The following is a 26,744-nucleotide window of genomic DNA, read 5'->3' as shown; positions in this document are numbered from 1 at the left end:
TTATGTACAGATAAATATTTTTTCTGAGACAATTTCGTGTGTGGATGATGAATAAATGACAACCGCACCGTTATAACTATTATATTGTAGTGATACAAATCAGTATAAATGGGAATATAATACTAATATAATAATAGTCCGAGAGTAAACACTGGTTTGTTGTTATATATCATTTTAATATACAAGTAACAAATATATGATTTTCATCCGTTTGTATATCATTCTTTTCTGCTATTTTAATAATTGTGCACTGCAAGTGCATGGTGGACACTCTGTGAAAATTATTTTTTACTTTTATATATATATATTTAACGACACAACATTTTTATATTATTAATTTGTGTTTTAAAAAAATAATTATAGGAGTATTTAAATAATATAAAAATGAATTTAAAACAAGCTTTAAGAAATGTTATTGTGTACTAGATAATGTTCGCCGATCTATAATTTTTATAAATCGTTTGAAAACCCAAAACGAATCTGGGGTGGTGTTCTCGAAGGTATCCTAAGATTCGTCCTAAGTCAAAGCTTTTAAGATAAGACCGATTTTAGGATGGACTTAGGATCGACTTTGGACACTCTTAAGTTGTGTCTCGAAGCTCTCTCAGACGAATCTTATGTTAGGACGTCCTAAATATTTCCTAAGTCGAAATTTTAAATCTTTAAAGTAATTTTTTGATAAAACATTTATTAATGACAAAATTATTTAACAAAATTGTTTACGAATTTTATAATAACATGTACAGAATTAAATGCATAATTACCAATGTAATTATATCAAAAAGGATTTTTATTTAAACTTGAAAACAATTTGTTTTGAAATGAGAATTAAATTTGTTGTGTAATCGTATCGTTAAACACGAAGTTCAAAGTTTAAAATCATGCACAATTTCTTTATATACGACTTAATGACCGATGGTGCGTTTCATATTATGTTCATTTTCACGTAAAATAATGAGCAAAAAGCGAAATCCAAACATTATTACACTAGGATGAAGATAGGATGCTCTTAAGACACCTTATTGGGTGTTCTAAAGTTAGGACGAAAAATGAGAAATATCATAAGTTCGAGAACACGACTTAGGACAAAGACTTGTCATAAGATAGACTTAGGACACGTCCTAATCCGAAGATAGCTTCGAGAACACCACCCCAGATCTCGATGTAAATATCAAAGATGAAAACGGTAACAGTTTGGTTATCGGGGTAGTCAGTTGTGTAATATAACTTATATTCAGGCTGTACAGGTGGTATTGGATCATATTTCCTGTCATTGCTCTATACCCTCTTTCGTCTGAAGCTCAGAAGATATAACAAAACACTGGTTGGGAATATGAGTCCATATCCTCTGTGAATGTTTTGAATTCAGAAGTACACCTAGTGCCTGTAAGGTGACACATTAAACGTCCATCAATCAAAAAATTATTCATTATATAGCATGTACGACTTTATTTTGCATATGTCATAAAAATTAAAATCATACTGGATGTTAACTGTTTTATATTTGGTTACGTTAAAATATTTTCAATATTGAACAAGATATTGTAAAAATGTATACCATTTTTCTTTTTGTACTTACTTGATACTGAAGTTGCTGCTTGGTTTTGGTTTGACACACAATTATAGAATGCATTATTGCCTAGCAACCCCTTTGCATATTATAGAAATACTACCCTTCTTGGTTGTTTTACCAATGCAGAAATTTTAATTGCCTAGCAAAACATCATTAAACATTTCTTTCTTCTAATTCATTTCATATGGTAATGCAAAAGACATGTTACCTCTCTATCGTCGGAAAGTCTATACAGTCTTTAAATGCTTATGCCTGAGAAACAAAATAATTAATAAAAAACGCGAACTTCAAGGTGGATTATATTTTTATGTAAAAATAACTTAAAATAGTACGAAGTATTACCAAATTTTGTATCGTCAGTCTAAAGAAAGATGTATTTGTAGGTGGTCTCACCACTGTAATGTACACAGATGCTCTCTAATTTTGTATCCCCAGTCTTAAGAATGATGTGTTTGTTGGTGGTCTCACAACTGTAATGTACACAGATGATCTCTAATTGTGTATCGTCAGTCTTTAGAATGATTTATTTGTAGGTGGTCTCACAACTGTAATGTACACAGATGCTCTACAATCCGTTGTTCTCATTGTGTATCGCCATTCCTAAGAATGATATATTTGTAGGTGGTCTTACAACTTTAATGTGCACAGATGCTCTACAATTCGTTGTTCTCATTGTGTATCGCCAGTCTTTAGTATGATGTATTTGTAGGTGGTTTAACAACTGTAATGTACACAGATGCTCTACAATTCGTTGTTCTCATTGTGTATTGACAGTCTTTGGTATGGTGTATTTGTAGGTTGTCTCACAACTGTAATGTACACAGATGCTCAACAATCCGTTGTTCTCATTGTGTATTGACAGTCTTTAGAATGATGTATTTGTAGGCTATTCTCATTGTGTATCGCCAGTCTTTAGTATGATGTATTTGTAGGTGGTTTGACAACTGTAATGTACACAGATGCTCTACAATCCGTTGTTCTCATTGTGTATTGACAGTCTTTAGTATGATGTATTTGTAGGTTGTCTTACAACTGTAATGTACACAGATGCTCTACAATTCGTTGTTCTCATTGTGTATTGACAGTCTTTGGTATGATGTATTTGTAGGTTGTCTCACAACTGTAATGTACACAGATGCTCAACAATCCGTTGTTCTCATTGTGTATTGACAGTCTTTAGAATGATGTATTTGTAGGTTATTCTCATTGTGTATCGCCAGTCTTTAGTATGATGTGTTTGTAGGTGGTTTAACAACTGTAATGTACACAGATGCTCTACAATTTGTTGTTCTCATTGTGTATTGACAGTCTTTCTTTGGTATGATGTATTTGTAGGTGGTTTAACAACTGTAATGTACACAGATGCTCTACAATCCGTTGTTCTCATTGTGTATTGACAGTCTTTAGTATGATGTATTTGTAGGTGGTTTAACAACTGTAATGTACACAGATGCTCTACAATCCGTTGTTCTCATTGTGTATTGACAGTCTTTAGTATGATGTATTTGTAGGTTGTCTCACAACTGTAATGTACACAGATGCTCTTCAATCAGTTGTTCTCATTGTGTATTGACAGTCTTTAGTATGATGTATTTGTAGGTGGTTTCACAACTGTTATGTATACATTTGCTCTACAATCCGTTGTTCTAATTGTGTATTGACAGTCTTTATAATGATGTCTTTGTAGGTGGTTTAACAACTGTAATGTACACAGATGCTCTACAATCCGTTGTTCTCATTGTGTATTGACAGTCTTTGGTATGATGTATTTGTAGGTGGTTTAACAACTGTAATGTACACAGATGCTCTACAATCTGTTATTCTCATGGTGTATTGACAGTCTTTATTATGATGTATTTGTTGGTTGTCTCACAACTGTAATGTACATAGATGCTCTTCAATCAGTTGTTTTCATTGTGTATTGACAGTCTTTAGAATGATGCATTTGTAGGTTATTCTCATTGTGTATTGACAGTCTTTGAAATGATGATTTTGTAGGTGGTGTAAAAACTGCAATGTACACAGATGCTCTGCAATCAGTTGTTTTCATTGTGTATTGACAGTCTTTAGAATGATGTATTTGTAGGTTATTCTCATTGTGTATTGACAGTCTTTGGAATGATGTATTTGTAGGTGGTTTAACAACTGTAATGTACACAGATGCTCTACAATCCGTTGTTCTCATTGTGTATTGACAGTCTTAAGAATGATGTATTTGTAGGTGGTTTAACAACTGTAATGTACACAGATGCTCTACAATCCGTTGTTCTCATTGTGTATTGACAGTCTTAAGAATGATGTATTTGTAGGTGGTCTAACAACTGTAATGTACACAGATGCTCTACAATCAGTTGTTTTCATTGTGTATTGATAGTCTTTGGAATGATGTATTTGTAGGTGGTTTAACAACTGTAATGTACACAGATGCTCTACAATCCGTTGTTCTCATTGTGTATTGACAGTCTTAAGAATGATGTATTTGTAGGTGGTTTAACAACTATAATGTACACAGATGCTCTACAATCCGTTGTTCTCATTGTGTATCGCCATTCCTAAGAATGATATATTTGTAGGTGGTCTTACAACTTTAATGTGCACAGATGCTCTACAATTCGTTGTTCTCATTGTGTATCGCCAGTCTTTAGTATGATGTATTTGTAGGTGGTTTAACAACTGTAATGTACACAGATGCTCTACAATTCGTTGTTCTCATTGTGTATTGACAGTCTTTGGTATGGTGTATTTGTAGGTTGTCTCACAACTGTAATGTACACAGATGCTCAACAATCCGTTGTTCTCATTGTGTATTGACAGTCTTTAGAATGATGTATTTGTAGGCTATTCTCATTGTGTATCGCCAGTCTTTAGTATGATGTATTTGTAGGTGGTTTGACAACTGTAATGTACACAGATGCTCTACAATCCGTTGTTCTCATTGTGTATTGACAGTCTTTAGTATGATGTATTTGTAGGTTGTCTTACAACTGTAATGTACACAGATGCTCTACAATTCGTTGTTCTCACATTTTGTATTGACAGTCTTTGGTATGATGTATTTGTAGGTTGTCTCACAACTGTAATGTACACAGATGCTCAACAATCCGTTGTTCTCATTGTGTATTGACAGTCTTTAGAATGATGTATTTGTAGGTTATTCTCATTGTGTATCGCCAGTCTTTAGTATGATGTGTTTGTAGGTGGTTTAACAACTGTAATGTACACAGATGCTCTACAATTCGTTGTTCTCATTGTGTATTGACAGTCTTTCTTTGGTATGATGTATTTGTAGGTGGTTTAACAACTGTAATGTACACAGATGCTCTACAATCCGTTGTTCTCATTGTGTATTGACAGTCTTTAGTATGATGTATTTGTAGGTGGTTTAACAACTGTAATGTACACAGATGCTCTACAATCCGTTGTTCTCATTGTGTATTGACAGTCTTTAGTATGATGTATTTGTAGGTTGTCTCACAACTGTAATGTACACAGATGCTCTTCAATCAGTTGTTCTCATTGTGTATTGACAGTCTTTAGTATGATGTATTTGTAGGTGGTTTCACAACTGTTATGTATACATTTGCTCTACAATCCGTTGTTCTAATTGTGTATTGACAGTCTTTATAATGATGTCTTTGTAGGTGGTTTAACAACTGTAATGTACACAGATGCTCTACAATCCGTTGTTCTCATTGTGTATTGACAGTCTTTGGTATGATGTATTTGTAGGTGGTTTAACAACTGTAATGTACACAGATGCTCTACAATCTGTTATTCTCATGGTGTATTGACAGTCTTTATTATGATGTATTTGTTGGTTGTCTCACAACTGTAATGTACATAGATGCTCTTCAATCAGTTGTTTTCATTGTGTATTGACAGTCTTTAGAATGATGCATTTGTAGGTTATTCTCATTGTGTATTGACAGTCTTTGAAATGATGATTTTGTAGGTGGTGTAAAAACTGCAATGTACACAGATGCTCTGCAATCAGTTGTTTTCATTGTGTATTGACAGTCTTTAGAATGATGTATTTGTAGGTTATTCTCATTGTGTATTGACAGTCTTTGGAATGATGTATTTGTAGGTGGTTTAACAACTGTAATGTACACAGATGCTCTACAATCCGTTGTTCTCATTGTGTATTGACAGTCTTAAGAATGATGTATTTGTAGGTGGTTTAACAACTGTAATGTACACAGATGCTCTACAATCCGTTGTTCTCATTGTGTATTGACAGTCTTAAGAATGATGTATTTGTAGGTGGTCTAACAACTGTAATGTACACAGATGCTCTACAATCAGTTGTTTTCATTGTGTATTGATAGTCTTTGGAATGATGTATTTGTAGGTGGTTTAACAACTGTAATGTACACAGATGCTCTACAATCCGTTGTTCTCATTGTGTATTGACAGTCTTAAGAATGATGTATTTGTAGGTGGTTTAACAACTATAATGTACACAGATGCTCTACAATCCGTTGTTCTCATTGTGTATTGACAGTCTTAAGAATGATGTATTTGGTGGTGGTCTAAAAACTGCAATGTACACAGATGCTCTGCAATCAGTTGTTTTCATAGTGTATTGACAGTCTTTAGAATGATGTATTTGTAGGTTATTCTCATTGTATATTGACAGTCTTTGGAATGATGTATTTGTAGGTGGTTTAACAACTGTAATGTACACAGATGCTCTACAATCCGTTGTTCTCATTGTGTATTGACAGTCTTAAGAATGATGTATTTGTAGGTGGTCTAACAACTGTAATGTACACAGATGCTCTACAATCAGTTGTTTTCATTGTGTATTGATATTCTTTGGAATGATGTATTTGTAGGTGGTTTAACAACTGTAATGTACACAGATGCTCTACAATCCGTTGTTCTCATTGTGTATTGACAGTCTTAACAATGATGTATTTGGTGGTGGTCTAAAAACTGCAATGTACACAGATGCTCTGCAATCAGTTGTTTTCATTGTGTATTGACAGTCTTTAGAATGATGTATTTGTAGGTTATTCTCATTGTGTATTGACAGTCTTTGGAATGATGTATTTGTAGGTGGTTTAACAACTGCAATGTACACAGATGCTCTGCAATCAGTTGTTTTCATTGTGTATTGACAGTCTTTAGAATGATGTATTTGTAGGTGGTTTAACAACTGCAATGTACACAGATGCTCTGCAATCAGTTGTTTTCATTGTGTATTGACAGTCTTTAGAATGATGTATTTGTAGGATATTCTCATTGTGTATTGACAGTCTTTGGAATGATTTATTTGTAGGTGGTTTAACAACTATAATGTACACAGATGCTCTACAATCAGTTGTTTTCATTGTGTATTGACAGTCTTTGAAATGATGTATTTGTAGGTGGTCTAAAAACTCCAATGTACACAGATGCTCTGCAATCAGTTGTTTTCATTGTGTATTGACAGTCTTTGGAATGATGTATTTGTAGGTTATTCTCATTGTGTATTGACAGTCTTTGAAATGATGTATTTGTAGGTGGTCTAAAAACTCCAATGTACACAGATGCTCTGCAATCAGTTGTTTTCATTGTGTATTGACAGTCTTTGGAATGATGTATTTGTAGGTTATTCTCATTGTGTATTGACAGTCTTTGGAATGATGTATTTGTAGGTGGTCTAAAAACTCCAATGTACACAGATGCTCTGCAATCAGTTGTTGTCATTGTGTATTGACAGTCTTTGAAATGATGTATTTGTAGGTGGTCTAAAAACTCCAATGTACACAGATGCTCTGCAATCAGTTGTTTTCATTGTGTATTGACAGTCTTTGGAATGATGTATTTGTAGGTTATTCTCATTGTGTATTGACAGTCTTTGAAATGATGTATTTGTAGGTGGTCTAAAAACTCCAATGTACACAGATGCTCTGCAATCAGTTGTTTTCATTGTGTATTGACAGTCTTTAGAATGATGTATTTGTAGGTGGTTTAACAACTGCAATGTACACAGATGCTCTGCAATCAGTTGTTTTCATTGTGTATTGACAGTCTTTAGAATGATGTATTTGTAGGTTATTCTCATTGTGTATTGACAGTCTTTGGAATGATTTATTTGTAGGTGGTTTAACAACTATAATGTACACAGATGCTCTACAATCAGTTGTTTTCATTGTGTATTGACAGTCTTTGAAATGATGTATTTGTAGGTGGTCTAAAAACTCCAATGAACACAGATGCTCTGCAATCAGTTGTTTTCATTGTGTATTGACAGTCTTTGGAATGATGTATTTGTAGGTTATTCTCATTGTGTATTGACAGTCTTTGAAATGATGTATTTGTAGGTGGTCTAAAAACTCCAATGTACACAGATGCTCTGCAATCAGTTGTTTTTATTGTGTATTGACAGTCTTTGGAATGATGTATTTGTAAGTTATTCTCATTGTGTATTGACAGTCTTTAGAATGATGTATTTGTAGGTGGTTTAACAACTGCAATGTACACAGATGCTCTGCAATCAGTTGTTTTCATTGTGTATTGACAGTCTTTAGAATGATGTATTTGTAGGTGGTTTAACAACTCCAATGTACACAGATGCTCTGCAATCAGTTGTTTTCATTGTGTATTGACAGTCTTTAGAATGATGTATTTGTAGGTGGTTTAACAACTCCAATGTACACAGATGCTCTGCAATCAGTTGTTTTCATTGTGTATTGACAGTCTTTAGAATGATGTATTTGTAGGTTATTCTCATTGTGTATTGACAGTCTTTGAAATGATGATTTTGTAGGTGGTATAAAAACTGCAATGTACACAGATGCTCTGCAATCAGTTGTTTTCATTGTGTATTGACAGTCTTTAGAATGATGTATTTGTAGGTTATTCTCATTGTGTATTGACAGTCTTTGGAATGATGTATTTGTAGGTGGTTTAACAACTGTAATGTACACAGATGCTCTAGAATCCGTTGTTCTCATTGTGTATTGACAGTCTTAAGAATGATGTATTTGTAGGTGGTTTAACAACTGTAATGTACACAGATGCTCTACAATCCGTTGTTCTCATTGTGTATTGACAGTCTTAAGAATGATGTATTTGTAGGTGGTCTAACAACTGTAATGTACACAGATGCTCTACAATCAGTTGTTTTCATTGTGTATTGATAGTCTTTGGAATGATGTATTTGTAGGTGGTTTAACAACTGTAATGTACACAGATGCTCTACAATCCGTTGTTCTCATTGTGTATTGACAGTCTTAAGAATGATGTATTTGTAGGTGGTTTAACAACTATAATGTACACAGATGCTCTACAATCCGTTGTTCTCATTGTGTATTGACAGTCTTAAGAATGATGTATTTGGTGGTGGTCTAAAAACTGCAATGTACACAGATGCTCTGCAATCAGTTGTTTTCATTGTGTATTGACTGTCTTTAGAATGATGTATTTGTAGGTTATTCTCATTGTGTATTGACAGTCTTTGGAATGATGTATTTGTAGGTGGTTTAACAACTGTAATGTACACAGATGCTCTACAATCCGTTGTTCTCATTGTGTATTGACAGTCTTAAGAATGATGTATTTGTAGGTGGTCTAACAACTGTAATGTACACAGATGCTCTACAATCAGTTGTTTTCATTGTGTATTGATATTCTTTGGAATGATGTATTTGTAGGTGGTTAAACAACTGTAATGTACACAGATGCTCTACAATCCGTTGTTCTCATTGTGTATTGACAGTCTTAAGAATGATGTATTTGGTGGTGGTCTAAAAATTGCAATGTACACAGATGCTCTGCAATCAGTTGTTTTCATTGTGTATTGACAGTCTTTAGAATGGTGTATTTGTAGGTTATTCTCATTGTGTATTGACAGTCTTTGGAATGATGTATTTGTAGGTGGTTTAACAACTGCAATGTACACAGATGCTCTGCAATCAGTTGTTTTCATTGTGTATTGACAGTCTTTAGAATGATGTATTTGTAGGTGGTTTAACAACTGCAATGTACACAGATGCTCTGCAATCAGTTGTTTTCATTGTGTATTGACAGTCTTTAGAATGATGTATTTGTAGGTTATTCTCATTGTGTATTGACAGTCTTTGGAATGATTTATTTGTAGGTGGTTTAACAACTATAATGTACACAGATGCTCTACAATCAGTTGTTTTCATTGTGTATTGACAGTCTTTGAAATGATGTATTTGTAGGTGGTCTAAAAACTCCAATGTACACAGATGCTCTGCTATCAGTTGTTTTCATTGTGTATTGACAGTCTTTGGAATGATGTATTTGTAGGTTATTCTCATTGTGTATTGACAGTCTTTGGAATGATGTATTTGTAGGTGGTCTAAAAACTCCAATGTACACAGATGCTCTGCAATCAGTTGTTTTCATTGTGTATTGACAGTCTTTGAAATGATGTATTTGTAGGTGGTCTAAAAACTCCAATGTACACAGATGCTCTGCAATCAGTTGTTTTCATTGTGTATTGACAGTCTTTGGAATGATGTATTTGTAGGTTATTCTCATTGTGTATTGACAGTCTTTGAAATGATGTATTTGTAAGTGGTCTAAAAACTCCAATGTACACAGATGCTCTGCAATCAGTTGTTTTCATTGTGTATTGACAGTCTTTAGAATGATGTATTTGTAGGTGGTTTAACAACTGCAATGTACACAGATGCTCTGCAATCAGTTGTTTTCATTGTGTATTGACAGTCTTTAGAATGATGTATTTGTAGGTTATTCTCATTGTGTATTGACAGTCTTTGGAATGATTTATTTGTAGGTGGTTTAACAACTATAATGTACACAGATGCTCTACAATCAGTTGTTTTCATTGTGTATTGACAGTCTTTGAAATGATGTATTTGTAGGTGGTCTAAAAACTCCAATGTACACAGATGCTCTGCAATCAGTTGTTTTTATTGTGTATTGACAGTCTTTGAAATGATGTATTTGTAAGTTATTCTCATTGTGTATTGACAGTCTTTAGAATGATGTATTTGTAGGTGGTTTAACAACTGCAATGTACACAGATGCTCTGCAATCAGTTGTTTTCATTGTGTATTGACAGTCTTTAGAATGATGTATTTGTAGGTTGTTTAACAACTCCAATGTACACAGATGCTCTGCAATCAGTTGTTTTCATTGTGTATTGACAGTCTTTAGAATGATGTATTTGTAGGTGATTTAACAACTCCAATGTACACAGATGCTCTGCAATCAGTTGATTTCATTGTGTATTGACAGTCTTTAGAATGATGTATTTGTAGGTTATTCTCATTGTGTATTGACAGTCTTTAGAATGATGTATTTGTAGGTGGTCTAAAAACTCCAATGTACACAGATGCTCTGCAATCAGTTGTTTTCATTGTGTATTGACAGTCTTTGGAATGATGTATTTGTAGGTTATTCTTATTGTGTATTGACAGTCTTTAGAATGATGTATTTGTAGGTGGTCTAAAAACTCCAATGTACACAGATGCTCTGCAATCAGTTGTTTTCATTGTGTATTGACAGTCTTTGGAATGATGTATTTGTAGGTTATTCTCATTGTGTATTGACAGTCTTTGGAATGATGTATTTGTAGGTGATCTAACAACTCCAATGTACACAGATGCTCTGCAATCAGTTGTTTTCATTGTGTATTGACAGTCTTTGGAATGATGTATTTGTAGGTGGTTTAACAACTGCAATGTACACAGATGCTCTGCAATCAGTTGTTTTCATTGTGTATTGACAGTCTTAAGAATGATGTATTTGTAGGTGGTTTAACAACTGCAATGTACACAGATGCTCTGTAATCAGTTGTTTTCATTGTGTTTTGACAGTCTTTAGAATGATGTATTTGTAGGTTATTCTCATTGTGTATTGACAGTCTTTGGAATGATGTATTTGTAGGTGGTTTAACAACTGTAATGTACACAGATGCTCTACAATCCGTTGTTCTCATTGTGTATTGACAGTCTTTGGAATGATGTATTTGTAGGTGGTCTAAAAACTCCAATGTACACAGATGCTCTACAATCCGTTGTTTTCATTGTGTATTGACAGTCTTTAGAATGATGTATTTGTAGGTTATTCTCATTGTGTATTGACAGTCTTTGGAATGATGTATTTGTAGGTTATTCTCATTGTGTATTGACAGTCTTTGGAATGATGTATTTGTAGGTGGTCTAAAAACTCCAATGTACACAGATGCTCTACAATCCGTTGTTCTCATGGTGTATTGACAGTCTTAAGAATGATGTATTTGTAGGTGGTTTAACAACTGTAATGTACACAGATGCTCTACAATCCGTTGTTCTCATTGTGTATTGACAGTCTTAAGAATGATGTATTTGTAGGTGGTCTAACAACTGTAATGTACACAGATGCTCTACAATCAGTTGTGTTCATTGTGTATTGATAGTCTTTGGAATGATGTATTTGTAGGTGGTTTAACAACTGTAATGTACACAGATGCTCTACAATCCGTTGTTCTCATTGTGTATTGACAGTCTTAAGAATGATGTATTTGGTGGTGGTCTGAAAACTGCAATGTACACAGATGCTCTGCAATCAGTTGTTTTCATTGTGTATTGAAAGTCTTTAGAATGATTTATTTGTAGGTTATTCTCATTGTGTATTGACAGTCTTTCGAATGATGTATTTGTAGGTTATTCTCATTGTGTATTGACAGTCTTTGGAATGATGTATTTGTAGGTGGTCTAAAAACTCCAATGTACACAGATGCTCTACTATCCGTTGTTCTCATGGTGTATTGACAGTCTTAAGAATGATGTATTTGTAGGAGGTTTAACAACTGTAATGTACACAGATGCTCTACAATCCGTTGTTCTCATTGTGTATTGACAGTCTTAAGAATGATGTATTTGTAGGTGGTCTAACAACTGTAATGTACACAGATGCTCTACAATCAGTTGTTTTCATTGTGTATTGATAGTCTTTGGAATGATGTATTTGTAGGTGGTTTAACAACTGTAATGTACACAGATGCTCTACAATCCGTTGTTCTCATTGTGTATTGACAGTCTTAAGAATGATGTATTTGGTGGTGGTCTAAAAACTGCAATGTACACAGATGCTCTGCAATCAGTTGTTTTCATTGTGTATTGACAGTCTTTAGAATGATGTATTTGTAGGTCATTCTCATTGTGTATTGACAGTCTTTGGAATGATGTATTTGTAGGTGGTTTAACAACTGTAATGTTCACAGATGCTCTACAATCCGTTGTTCTCATTGTGTATTGACAGTCTTAAGAATGATGTATTTGTAGGTGGTCTAACAACTGTAATGTACACAGATGCTCTACAATCAGTTGTTTTCATTTTGTATTGATAGTCTTTGGAATGATGTATTTGTAGGTGGTTTAACAACTGTAATGTACACAGATGCTCTACAATCCGTTGTTCTCATTGTGTATTGACAGTCTTAAGAATGATGTATTTGGTGGTGGTCTAAAAACTGCAATGTACACAGATGCTCTGCAATCAGTTGTTCTCATTGTGTATTGACAGTCTTTGAAATGATGTATTTGTAGGTGATTTAACAACTCCAATGTACACAGATGCTCTGCAATCAGTTGTTTTCATTGTGTATTGACAGTCTTTGGAATGATGTATTTGTAGGTTATTCTCATTGTGTATTGACAGTCTTAAGAATGATGTATTTGTAGGTGGTCTAAAAACTGCAATGTACACAGATGCTCTACAATCAGTTGTTTTCATTGTGTATTGACAGTCTTTAGAATGATGTATTTGTAGGTTATTCTCATTGTGTATTGACAGTCTTTGGAATGATGTATTTGTAGGTGGTTTAACAACTATAATGTACACAGATGCTCTACAATCCGTTGTTTTCATTGTGTATTGACAGTCTTAAGAATGATGTATTTGTAGGTGGTCTTACAACTGTAATGTACACAGATGCTCTACAATCCGTTGTTTTCATTGTGTATTGACAGTCTTAAGAATGATGTATTTGTAGGTGGTCTTACAACTGTAATGTACACAGATGCTCTACAATCCGTTGTTTTCATTGTGTATTGACAGTCTTTAGAATGATGTATTTGTAGGTGGTCTTACAACTGTAATGTACACAGATGCTCTGCAATCCGTTGTTCTAATCATCAGCTCCATTTTATTATTCGTAATTGGTATGTAGATTTTGCATATTTATAAATTGTGGATATAGAATATATTTTGTAAAATGTTTGAATGGTCCTTTTATATTCTACAATACTGTACGGGTTTTTCTCATTGTAGAAGGCCTCACGGTTGCCCTCAATTGCTCACATCCATTGTATTTGAACATTGGCGAATAGTTGTACCATTGGCAGTCATACAACATCTCCTTTTTCTTAAATGGACAAGAATTTTGAACTTGCGTACAGTTCTTATCAAAGTTCGTGATATTGACTGTCTGTATAACCACAAAATTAGTATATCTACCTATCATTTGTATTATAAATAATTACATTTCGTTTGGAGATAGACTCAATTTTTAAAAGTCCTAACCCACATAATGTCCTCAATCTGATGTTCAGTAGTTGTGGTTTGTTGATGGGTTTCTCTTTTTTTTTAAATAGATTTGGCCGTTGGTTTTCTCGTTTGAATTGTTTTACACTAGTCATTTATACATGTAGCTTTCTGTTCGGGGTTAGCCAATGCTCTGTTTTGAAAACCGTACATTAACCTATAATGGTTTACTTTTACAAATTGTAACTTGGATGGAGAGTTGTCTCATTGGCACTCATACTGCATCTTCTTGTATCTTTTTTTCACAGAAAACGTGTCCTATATTAGATAGAACAACGAGTCAAAAATACCTTTATTTTAAGTTTTTTAAAAGTAATTGATAAAATTGAGAATGGAAATGGGGAATGTGTCAAAGAGACAACAACCCGACCAAATAAAAAAATAACAGCAGAAGGTCACCAACAGGTCTTTAATGTAGCAAGAAATTCCCGCACCCGGAGTCGTCCTTCAGCTGACCCCTAAACAAATATATACTAGTTCAGTGATAATGAACGCCATACTGATTTCCAAATAGTACACAAGAAACTAAAATTAAAATAATACAAGACTAACAAAGGCCAACATGTTTACTTTAATCTGCAGGTATAATACAGGTCGGTGGCTGGAACGAAATGACGGAAAAGTATATGAACAGCGCTTCAAACTATACACTGATGAACCAGTCCCTGTATTCATGCGGAATGCCTCGGGAAGACGCCTTACATATATTCCGAAGTGCTACGACTGGTGATATTCCATGGACAGGGGCTTTGACAGGACTGTCTGTCATGGGACTTTATGTTTGGTGTCAAGATCAGGTTTATGATTTATTATTAATACAATCAAGAGTTGTTATTTACTTGATCAAACCTTTTACACAAAGTGTTATCAAGAAACTGTTGATAATCTGGAAAAACGAACAATTATATTGCAAAAAGTAGAAATATTAAAATAAACACAAAAAAATCGGAATGTACATGTACGTACATGTATAATTACTTCTCACTAAAACTATACAATTAGAGGTTAGCCATAAGCATACAGAGTCAAATAAATAAAAACATTCACAACGACAACAACAAAACATTTACTTTATACTATAATTTCATATGTTTAAAGGAATTTTTCACATAGGCGTTGTTGTTTTCAAGTGTGCCATTTCTTTTGATAGCTTATAGTACAGAGAACCCTATCAGCTCGAGATATGATTCATGCTAAGGCCGGTACACTACTAGGTGGAGCTTTAAAGCTTTTGGGGTTATTTACATTTATTGTTCCTGGTATGATTAGTCGTATCTTATATCCAGGTGAGCAAAATTAAATAAAACTAATAATTTTGTTGTCTGACAACTCATCCGTATGTTTTGCTTACAGTTTTTTGTTCTTGGTCTTAGTTTTTTGCTTTGTTTAGCAGCAATGCAAATGTGTTTTTTTTTGTTACAGTGCCATTGCTTTTATTTTTTCTTAATTTTACTTATGTCTATGTATTTGTTTTGATTATGTAGCAAGCCCCTTTAATTTGCTTATTGTGTTTTATACCAATTAAAAAATTTGGTTAAAAATGCTTGATTTTTTTGATTTTTTTTGTTAAATGTATATGCATAGTAAAATATAAACCTTTGCGTTCTTTGTTTAATTGTATGTGTGTATGTTTGAGATTTTCTTGTACCAACTGTGTCATTTGTATTGTTAATTAAATTATTTGAAAACAGTAACAAAAATATTGTGTTGAAATTTTTTGTTCACGGTTTAGATGCGTTCCTTTGAATTTTTGTCATTACTATACGATTTTGTTTTCTTGAGGGGACATTGAGGACTGGAACTTGCTAACAGAAAATCTGATGACGTGACATACTGAATCATACTTAGTAATTGAAATACTCATTTGAAATTAGTTATGAATATGAGTTATCTTCCTTTTATCAAATATTTATCAGTTAACAAAACCTACAAGTCTAATAGCCGATTAAGGAAAACAAACATGGGTATGAAAATGTTACAAATAAAACACTCTTTATAGGAGACTCCCATTACCAAACACTTTAAATTGTTTGAGAAAAAGATTGTGGTTTTCATATGTCCATCTATCTTTTCCCAATTGATAGCCTATAATGAGAAGACTATTGGTTAAGGACTAATCACCAGCCCAGTAATCAACACTTCGGTGTTGACATGAATATCAATAATGTGGTCATTTTTATAAATTTCTTGTTTACAAAACTTTGAATTTTTCGAAACACTAAGGATTTTCTTGTCCCAGGCATAGATTACCTTAGCCGTATTTGGCACAACGTTTTTGGAATTTTCGATCCTCAATGCTCTTCAACTTTGTACTTTTTGGCATTATAAATATTTTTATTTGAGCGTCACTGATGAGTCTTATGTAAACGAAACGCGCGTCTGGCGTACTAAATTATAATCCTTGTACCTTTGATAACTTTTGGAAAAATTGTTTGCAGATGAAATTGCATGTGCCGATCCAGACAAATGTGAAGCGTTTTGTCACAATAAAGCTGGTTGCAGCAATTTTGCTTACCCTGTTCTCGTTCTACGGTTGATGCCAAAAGGTATGAAAAATCTAAATCCTAAATCATGTAACAGTTGTGTTCTTGTGATAAACGTTACAGATAAGATAAGATAAGATAAGATAAATTTTATTTTCCAAATTAGGTCCCCAGGGGGCATATACACATAACATATATAATTGATACATCATACAGTATTTTACATAACATTGTAAAATAAACTTGAAATAGTCATACAGGTATTATTTGTTAAATAAAAAAAGTATTTCAGAGTTGCTACTCCAGAGATGTGGCAAACTTTATTTATATAGTTACAATGCAGAGACATCAGTTGATTAGTATGTTTGTCAAAACCAGTTTTTGAATACAAAATTAAAATTCAAAGGCATGTATATGTGGTTGATTAAATACATGAAGTGAAATGGTGATTACAAAAAGAAGACAAAACTAAAGACTTTCAACAATCAAACTCATTGCTTTATAACAGAAAAACTGACAAAATACTTATATCGCCTTATTTGTCAAAAATGTGAGTTATTTTTTTCGCATTGTTGCAAGCAATTAAATACTGTAAAACTAAACTGAACACCAATCTTGTCACTTTGTAATTTTCGCATGTTCTTAAAGCTTTTCAAATAATTCATCAGAAATATGAAACGAAGTATAAGTAACCCTAGCTTTACAATTTATTTTATTACCTTACTGATAGGTCTGAGAGGACTAATGCTGGCCGCGCTATTGGCAGCTCTTATGAGCTCACTGACATCTATCCTAAACAGCGCAAGCGCTATAGCCACCATGGATATTTGGAAACAGTTCCGTAAGAAGGCAACACAAGCAGAGCTAATGGTTGTTGGCAGGGTAACTGTGATGATTCTAGTTGTTATAAGTATAGTGTGGCTACCAATCATGGACGCGGCTCAAGGTGGCATGTTTTGGTTTTACTTTATAGGAATAAGGTCGTACTTCTTACCACAGATGTGTGTCATGTTTGTTCTGGGCTTGTTTTGGAAAAGATTGACAGAGCAGGTAAAATGCAGATGAATAGTTTTGAAATTGAAAAGAAATAAAAGAATACGAATTATACAAGCAATAATGAAAGTAACATTTAATAAACTTTGCGTTTGAAGCTATTTTTTGAATTTTTTTCCTCATTCGAAACTTTAAGCTTCAAACGCAGAAAGATCCGATTGAACAGAAACTTTAATAATTAGAGACCTACATGATCCAAAATGACTTATAGTATAACTAATCGCCGTATTTGAATATAAAAAATAAGACAACGCGTGACCGAACGACGCATGGATTAAACGAGTGCGCAGCACGAGTTTAATCCATAGCGGCGTTCGGTCACAAGTTGTCTTATTTTTGATATTCAAATACGGCGATTAGTTATACTTTTTATTACATTGTCAAATTGTATTTTTTTTATGAAATTAATGTAGAAAATATGAGGAACTATATAGTTTTCCTACGCATGTTTTGTTTCGACGTTATCGACGTCTTGACAACGCATTTTGTTGTATGACGTCAGAGAGTGAAATAACCACGTTTATTTCACATGTGAAATTATCGGATTTATCTAACTGGGAAATCAATGTAATTCATTGCAAACAATGTAATAAACAAAGTTAATAGATCGATTTCGTTTTTTTTTATTTTTTTTTATCTGTGAACGGAGTATTTCAAATTTTATAATATAATAAAAAATTTGCTGATTTTATAAAATTCAATTACATGAAATATAAAAGTTAACACAAAGACATTCCAATTTACTTTGTTACTATTAATGGATTACAGCAAATAGATATGAAGCATCGACAACACTGTTTGAAAACACTTATAAAAAACCCAAAGGAAAATGATTTTTTAAAACAGTTATGTATATTTTCGGTCTGAAAAGGTATGAGTTTCAGCTTGCTGAACGTCGGGTTCAAACAAATCATGTATCCAGCGAATTCAGAATGACTTCTTTGAGATATGAAAAAGGCAAAAAAGGAATAAATTGAATAAATGACATTTCACCAAAAATTATTCAGATCTTAAATAGAAAAGCAGCAATTTAGAAACATTAAATGATAAAATACGGCTGGCTTATCTTCAATATCTTCTTAACGAACCAACACCAACTGAAATATTTTCTATTGAAAATTGATTGATTGATTGATCGTTGATTGTTTAACACCAGTGACAAACATCTCAATAGATGTAAAAAGGTGTGGTTAAAATATTGATACTATTTTTTTTTATCATTTAGGGCGCATTTTGGGGTCTTATGATCAGTTTAGTGATCGGCTTGATCCGAATGGTTCTAGATTTTACATTTGTACAGCCATCGTGTGGTAGTGGAGATCAAGATACCAGACCGTCAATTATCAGCAAAGTTGATTTCTCACATTTTGCCGCCATTTTAGCAGTTTTATGTTGTATTTCTATGGTAGTTATCAGTCTTTTTACAAGACCAAGGCCGCCAAGAAAAGTGAGTATATTTTATCAGTCTTTTTACGAGACCAATTCAAGGCCGCCACAAAAAGTGAGTATATTTTATCAGTCTTTTTACGAGACCAATTCAAGGCCGCCACGAAAAGTGAGTATATTTTATCAGTCTTTTTACGAGACCAATTCAAGGCCGCCACGAAAAGTGAGTATATTTTATCAGTCTTTTTACGAGACCAATTCAAGTCCGCCACGAAAACTGAGTATATTTTATCAGTCTTTTTACGAGACCAATTCAAGGCCGCCACGAAAAGTGAGTATATTTTATCAGTCTTTTTACGAGACCAATTCAAGGCCGCCACAAAAAGTGAGTTAATTTTATCAGTCTTTTAACGAGACCAAATCCGCCACGAAAAGTGAGTTAATTTTATCAGTCTTTTTACGAAACCAAGGCCGCCACGAAAAGTGAGTTAATTTTATCAATCTTTTAACGAGACCAAGGCCGCCACGAAAAATTAGTTAATTTCTAATAGTAAATAGATTTGGTGGTAACTAGACAAGAAACATTAACCAATCAGCTACAATGTATTAAGTGATGCTTAGCGTATGCCTATCAACTCTTCGAAAAGAGAGTAAATCTCTAATGGTTAATACATTAACTTTGGTAATTTCTTTCTGTTATTCTAGACAAGAAACATAAATAATAATATCATTAATGCCTATAATATGACTTTAGACTTATTTGAACGTGATTCATGTGGCGGTTGTTATCATGTTGAAGGAACCACTAACCCTTTTAGAGGAACTGAGTACATCGCCCTTATGGTGCGTTCGTGTTCATGGTTTCCTAAACATATGGTATTGATGAGCTTATCTAACTTTAAGGGTTAATGATTATTGTGGCAAAACAATAGTCAAGTCCTCTTAGGTCAGTGAATATAGCGTATCTAACTTTAATGGTTTAGTGATGATTGTTCCAGAAACAATAGTCAAGTGCACTTAAGTCAGTGAGTATTTAGTGCATGTGAATAGTTAATTATAGACTAAGTGTAACTATTATAATCAGGGTATCAATTTATTATCTTCCTTGAAGCTGTTGCAGTACATTTTAATCTTCTTAAAACCTCCATTGTGGACAATATACGGATGTGTTTATTAAGTTGAACATATTTTAATGTAGTTAGCCGAAGATGGATTTTGCATATCCTTAATACGTATCCCTACATTTATTAATTTTTAGAAAAATGTTTCTATCCGGAGAAGGTCATTTAATTTAGTACAATCATAACAGAAATATTATATCACAAATTTATAAAAATGATATCACTTTTAAATTATATAATGTTAAGTTTGGTTATCTTTAGAAACCATGCATCGATTATTAATATTGTCTCGTAGTTTCCCGCCATATCCATTCTGAATATTTTATAAAATCGGTATAGAAACCCTTTTCTTCAACTTTTACTTTATATCCTGTGACTACAATTTAGTGGAAAGAAACTAGAACATTCATTTTAAATCTATAAACCCTCATTGATTTGTGATTCAATTGTTCTTAGCATTAATCTAGGTAAATTTAGCAATTACTAAGATTTGGTGTTTCCTATTAGTTACATTGTACGATATATGGATGGTTCTCTTTAAAAAAGAATTCGGCATCTTTTCAGTAAGAATACTTGGAAAATCAGTATAAAAAGGACAAAATCTTAGATTAAAAAAGGAAATAATAGACATAATAATTAAAAGACAAAATGCAAAATGATTTGGAAAAACGTTTTTGTTAACTTTGCTATCCAGCAAAAGTTAGTTTTTTAATTAAAATAATTCATGATTTTCTTGTCGATCCTCTTATAGCCGACTTTACGGTACTGGTTTTACTCATTGTCAAATGCCATACGGTTGACTCATTGCCAATCATAGCAGATATACTTATTGTTATATGAGTCATATTCCTGACAGCTACAGGAACAAAACCTCAATGGTTTGTGATTTAATTTTTCTTAGAATTTATCAAAGCAAATTTAGCAATAAGATTTGATGTTTCCTGGTAATTCCATTGTCAATATGTGGGCGATTCTTTCAACATACATTTCGGTATCCTTGTAGTTAAAAAAACTTGGAAATCATTATTAAAAAAGGGAAAAAAAATCTTAAATAAACAAAGGAAAGAATAGACAAAACATGCTATGCAACAGTTATTTATTGAAATATATGTACAAATCAAACTATAAATTTAGACAATGAAGGACAAATTTTAAAATGAATATAAAAAAAACGTTTTTATTTACTTAACTATCCATTAACCCGTTTGTTTTCAAATTGAATACTTTCATAATTTTCTTATAGCCGACTACTACTATACGGTATATATTTTACTTACGATACGGTTGACTATATTAGTTTACATCTACTTCATTTGCACATTGAGGGATAGTTGTCTTATTGTCAATCGTACCCGATCTCCTTATTGCTATATATTGTCATATTCCTGGTAGGTACAGGAACATTCCGAAGAAAATATTGGGTTGAACCTGGTTTTATAGATAGTTAAACCCTCAACTTATATGACAGTCGTGTATAGTTTATTGTTTAAAAACATGTGAAAGAAGCAAAACCAGTCTGATTGAAAACAAAATTACTATGATAACGGACAAGTGTCATTCATGATAATTTTAAAAAGTAACTGTATATGTTCTAATTATACAAACTATATTTCCCAGCTTAGAAGGGTGACTTGGTGGACGAAAGACGACGACGAAGACCCCGAATTATCTTCAGAGGAAGACGAAGAGGTAGACGAACCAAGAATAAACAAAGATGAAATAATTGAAGACATTGGAACAGGTACTTTTGTTGTATATCCACTAGTTAGAATTGCTTTTTGCATTGGATCCATCCATCAGAGTTGTGTACTACACGATAGCCGATTCTGTACCAGAGTATATATTATAAAAAGTAAACAAGATAGCCGACTCTGTACCAGAGTAAATAGTATAAAAAAAGTAATATATATATAAAAAATAACGAACGAGGAAAATTCAAAACGGAAAGTCCGTAACCAAATGGCAAAACAGAAAGATCAAACGAATGGATGACAACTGTCATATTACTGACTGAGTACAGACATTTCTTCATTTTAAAATCTTAACATATCTAAGACTAGAAATTTCCAGTTTTTTACGGTCCGTCTTATTTCATTGGTGAGCGTCGAGTCAACAAGAAATTCTCACTAGTATTAACACGTTAAATGGACTCTGGAATACAAACGGGGAATGTGTGGAAGAGAAAACAACCCGCACATGTGGGCGAGCTTCAGCTGACTTCAAACAAAAACGTATATTAGAAAGCGAAAGTTCAAATCTGGACAAAGTATTAAGATTCTAAAATTCTAATAATTTTTTGTTGTATCACATTTACATTTTATTTCTCATGAGTTTAACTGTTGTTTTTTTTTCATTTAGATGTTCCTCTATCGTTTGGACAACGCTTTTGTAAAGCATTTAAAGACTGGGTTTGTGGAACAACAGATGAAGTACACAAACATCAATATTTGACACAAAGGGAGATAATCCACCTGAGACAGAAAATGAAATCAATTGATGAAACTGCTTTGTATCGTAAAGTGTTAAATGGTGCTGCTATACTTATGTCTTTACTAACAGCATTTCTTATAGGCAAATTTAGTTAGACATAAGTAGATGTCATAGTTACCATGAATGCTGATTTTGTGAAAATGTGTATAACTGCAGACTGATAGAGATTTCCGTGACAATGCTATTTTCTTTTATTTTCAACATAAATGATACACGAATTTTCGTCTAGTTGTTATTGTAAAATTCTTTCGCCAAAGTATGTATGTGAAGGATGCCTTCCAATTCATGTTGTCAAGCATACATTTTCCTATTTTAAAACTTATTATAATGTTATAGAACTTGGTTTTTACAACATATTCTTCATATGATTTTGATTACCCTACCAGTTTCCGAGGTAAGAATTAGAATTTGTAAGAATAAAAGATTAATAATATGTCAAGTTCAAAATAACACATCGTTATAGAAAATTTTAATAGACAACTAGCAGTAAAACGACAAAATAATAATTACTTATCGTATTGCCAGAGGTTTCAAGATATCTTTGTTATTAAACACCTTATGCTTTGTTTCTTAACTGCCGTCGGATCGTTGATTTGTCATGTATGCGTAGTGTCCTTTGGAATTCAATTTTTTTTATTTTACCCTTCAAACGTATGTGATTCGATATCTTTTACCTGTTGTTTACGTAATTTTGGCATGAAGGCTGTAAAACACCGGATAATCACCAACACACACGCGGTCAAAAACATTTGCATATCTAGATCTTTGATAAGCCTTTTTAGTTTTGGGGTATCAGTTTATACATGCTTACTACAATAATAAATACGCATGGACAAACCTTAAAGGGGCACTAGCTACGAGATATATAAAAATCTTAAGTAAGATTCTTTTTTGTTCAATCAATAATGAAAGTGAAATAGTGAAATAATAATTAGCTTTTAGCAGCCAAAATGGTTCAATTTTGTCAAATTAAGCGAAGAAACATTGATAATTATTAATTCACTTGCAAGTAAATAGGTCGACCTCATTAAATCCGTATTCATGTAAACTTCAATTTAACCCCTAGCCAGAGATTGAATGAATGAATACTTTATTGCAAAAAGCATATATATGCTATAGCAACGAAAAAAATATTTACAACATGACAAATGATAAACAGCAGAGAACAATACATATAAATCATTACAATAAAGCAAATAACATTAAGTAACAATATGTGATCTGATTGACCACGCAGATTTTATGTAGTTACACAATTTTTTAATATGTAAAATAGACTTTGATTTAAATAGATACTGTAATTTAGTAAGGTTTGGCCAAGAACAATAGAATTTTGGCAAATATAGAGGCCTAATTGATCTATAGGCAGGGCATACTAGTAAAAAGTGGTATTCGTTTTCAACACACTGCATATTACAACATTTACATAAACGTAATTCTCTAGCCATGCCAGTATATCTTCCTGTTTCAATATTCAGTTTAAATGTACCACTTCGCAATTTAGTTAAAAAGTGTGAATTATAACAAAAATCTAAATAATCCTCAAACCTAAATTCTAACTTTATATCCTTATAAATACTAAGTTTTTCGCTCTTTTCTACATATGATAACCAGCTTTGTATATACTGATCTATAATTCTATTTTTAATTACATAAAAAAATTCAGTAGTATGTAGTTCAGATTGTTGATACCATATATAATTGAGACCACTATCAAATAGTAAGTCACGTACATTAGAAGCCCAGTTTTTTTTGCCATTATTGGCATCATCAAGTAACAATTTATAAACATCATAAACAATAGGTGTTTTGTTACATAAGATATTCAACCAATATTTCAAAATTCTAAATTTTCTCATAATGTACATAGGAAAATGGCCCAATTCTCCATATAAAAAACAATTTGGGACAGATTTGCCAACTTTTAAAATATATCGACAGAAACGATTGTGAATAATCTCAACATCTTTACCTCGATTGAAACCCCATATTTCCGAAGCGTAATTAAGAACAGAGGCCACCATACTGTCAAATAGATCAAGTTGTTTCTTCTTTGACAAGAACAAATCTTTCACTGAGTTTAACAATGACGATAGAGCTCGTGATCCCTGTTGAGACACACGTTTCTGAGTCTGTAAGAATTTTCCATTAAAATAAAACATCATGCCAAGATATATACAGGAATTTACAATTTCTAGCTCTTTATTGTCGTAGAAGAATCTGGCACTTACTGGTTGCCATCCATTTCTAAATACTATAACTTTTGTTTTTTCAGTATTAACTTCAATGTTCCACTTATGACAGTATTTCAATAATTTATCTAAAAGTTCTTGCAATAATTCTGGTGATTTTCCAAACAACACAGTGTCATCCGCAAAAAGAATAAGATATATAAGAATATTATTCACAGTAACGGCATCATCCCGCATATCAATATGAATGTCCTCAATCAAGTCATTGATGAAGAATAAAAACAAAAGAGGCGACAAGGGCTCCCCTTGTTTTACTCCCATTAAATTATCGAACGAATCCGATAAAATACCACCAGATCTAACACGCATTTTAACAGAAGAATAGACAGATTTTACAATAGTAACAAATTTGGAGCTTATTCCACTTTTAATGAGTTTATACATTAGTATTCTTCGGTCCAGCTTGTCAAACGCTTTACGGAAATCTACGAATGAACAGTACAGTTTTTGCTTTTGTTGAAGAGTATTAGTTATAATTCCATGTAATACAAATATTGCATCTATAGTAGATCGTCCGGGTCTGAAGCCAAATTGATTGTTGATTAGTTTTTCTTCTTCCTCTGACCACGACAATAAACGATTGGTTAAAATAGTAGTGAATAGTTTGGATAAAACACTAACTAAAACTATTGGTCTATAGTTGTTTGGATCTGATAAATCACCAGTTTTAGGAACCGCTATGACTAAACATTCTGTCCAGTGATCAGGATATATTCCAGATGAAAAAATAAAGTTAAACAAAATTTTCAAAATTGGTGCAAATAAGATTGGACAACAAGATACCATTTCGCTAATTATGCCATCATTTCCCGCACTCTTTCTTGACTTCATTTTATGTATCGCAGCTTTAATTTCATCCTCAGATATTTCAGTGTCTAGATCATTTATATTCAAAATTTCAAAAACAGAGTTGTTCATAAGGTTTAAAACTTCGTCACATAAATCCGGTGGGTTATCTCCAAGGATAGATTCAAAGTGTTTTAACATTAATGCATTGTCTATTTTGCAACCAGAGTTTCTTTTATTTTTACGAACCTCGGTCCAGAATTTCCTAGGGTCTGTTTTCGCCATATTACACAAAATTTCGCCTTTTCGCCGCTTGTAATTGAACTTTGCCTTTCGTTTAACCTTATTAAAATTGTTCCTTTCAGTTACATACAATTGTCTATTTGTTTCTGTGGGGTGTCTAAAGAAGAAATTGCGAGCACGATGGAACTGATCACGGGCAGTTGTACATTTTACATCAAACCATACATTATCCGGTCTATCTGTAGTTGCTTTATCTCGTATAAGAATCGAACGACCAAAGACTTTAAAAGCATTGTTATACAAAATGTTTGATAGATCCCTAACTGCACTATTCATATTATCCGCGTTCGAAATATTACTCACTAATGATGTTAAATTTTCTGTTTGTTGATGCATACTTTCAACAAAATCGTTTGTTTTACTATCGTCCCATTTCAAAATATTATGAGTCTTAGGGTATACGTTTTTTGGGCTTGCATCTTCTAAAACGAGTTCAAAAAATAACGGTGCATGGTCGGAATGTTCGTTGAATTCTAAAACATTAAAATCCGACAATAGTTTGTAATCGTCTGGTGGTAAGAGAAGATAGTCATTTACACTTCTACCTTTCGATGTGCAAAATGTAAATTTCCCGTCCTGGTCTTTTCCTAATCTTCCGTTCGCCGCCGTTAAACCTGTATTGAAGCACAATTGTAGTAGCTTTCGACCGTACGCATTGGTTGTACTATCTAGCGAATGGCGTTTCGGAATTATGGGGTTTTCAATGTGTTCGAAACTAGAAACATATCTATCTAAATTATCGTTTTCTAAAATGTCATCAATAATGCCTATGCGGCTATTTAAA

The 26,744-nt window shown here is 32.9% G+C and overlaps 1 protein-coding gene across 1 annotated transcript in view; it reads left to right on the top strand.

The window, feature by feature from the left end:
* Window positions 1-22,714, top strand: part of LOC134702052 (sodium/glucose cotransporter 4-like) — a 28,208-nt gene extending 5,494 nt beyond the window's left edge. The window contains exons 7-14 of the mRNA XM_063563150.1: window positions 13,624-13,704; window positions 14,669-14,883; window positions 15,237-15,372; window positions 16,525-16,632; window positions 17,300-17,619; window positions 18,848-19,069; window positions 21,747-21,870; window positions 22,488-22,714. Coding sequence (XP_063419220.1) covers window positions 13,624-13,704; window positions 14,669-14,883; window positions 15,237-15,372; window positions 16,525-16,632; window positions 17,300-17,619; window positions 18,848-19,069; window positions 21,747-21,870; window positions 22,488-22,714 — 1,433 coding nt within the window. The remainder of the gene's footprint in view (window positions 1-13,623; window positions 13,705-14,668; window positions 14,884-15,236; window positions 15,373-16,524; window positions 16,633-17,299; window positions 17,620-18,847; window positions 19,070-21,746; window positions 21,871-22,487) is intronic.
* The last annotated feature ends 4,030 nt before the right edge of the window (window positions 22,715-26,744 follow it).

The sequence above is a fragment of the Mytilus trossulus genome, unplaced genomic scaffold (assembly GCF_036588685.1).
Source record: "Mytilus trossulus isolate FHL-02 unplaced genomic scaffold, PNRI_Mtr1.1.1.hap1 h1tg000380l__unscaffolded, whole genome shotgun sequence".
NCBI classification, from domain to species: domain Eukaryota; kingdom Metazoa; phylum Mollusca; class Bivalvia; order Mytilida; family Mytilidae; genus Mytilus; species Mytilus trossulus.
The sequence above is the reverse complement of the archived record's forward strand: the minus strand, read 5'-3'. Positions and strand labels throughout refer to the sequence as shown.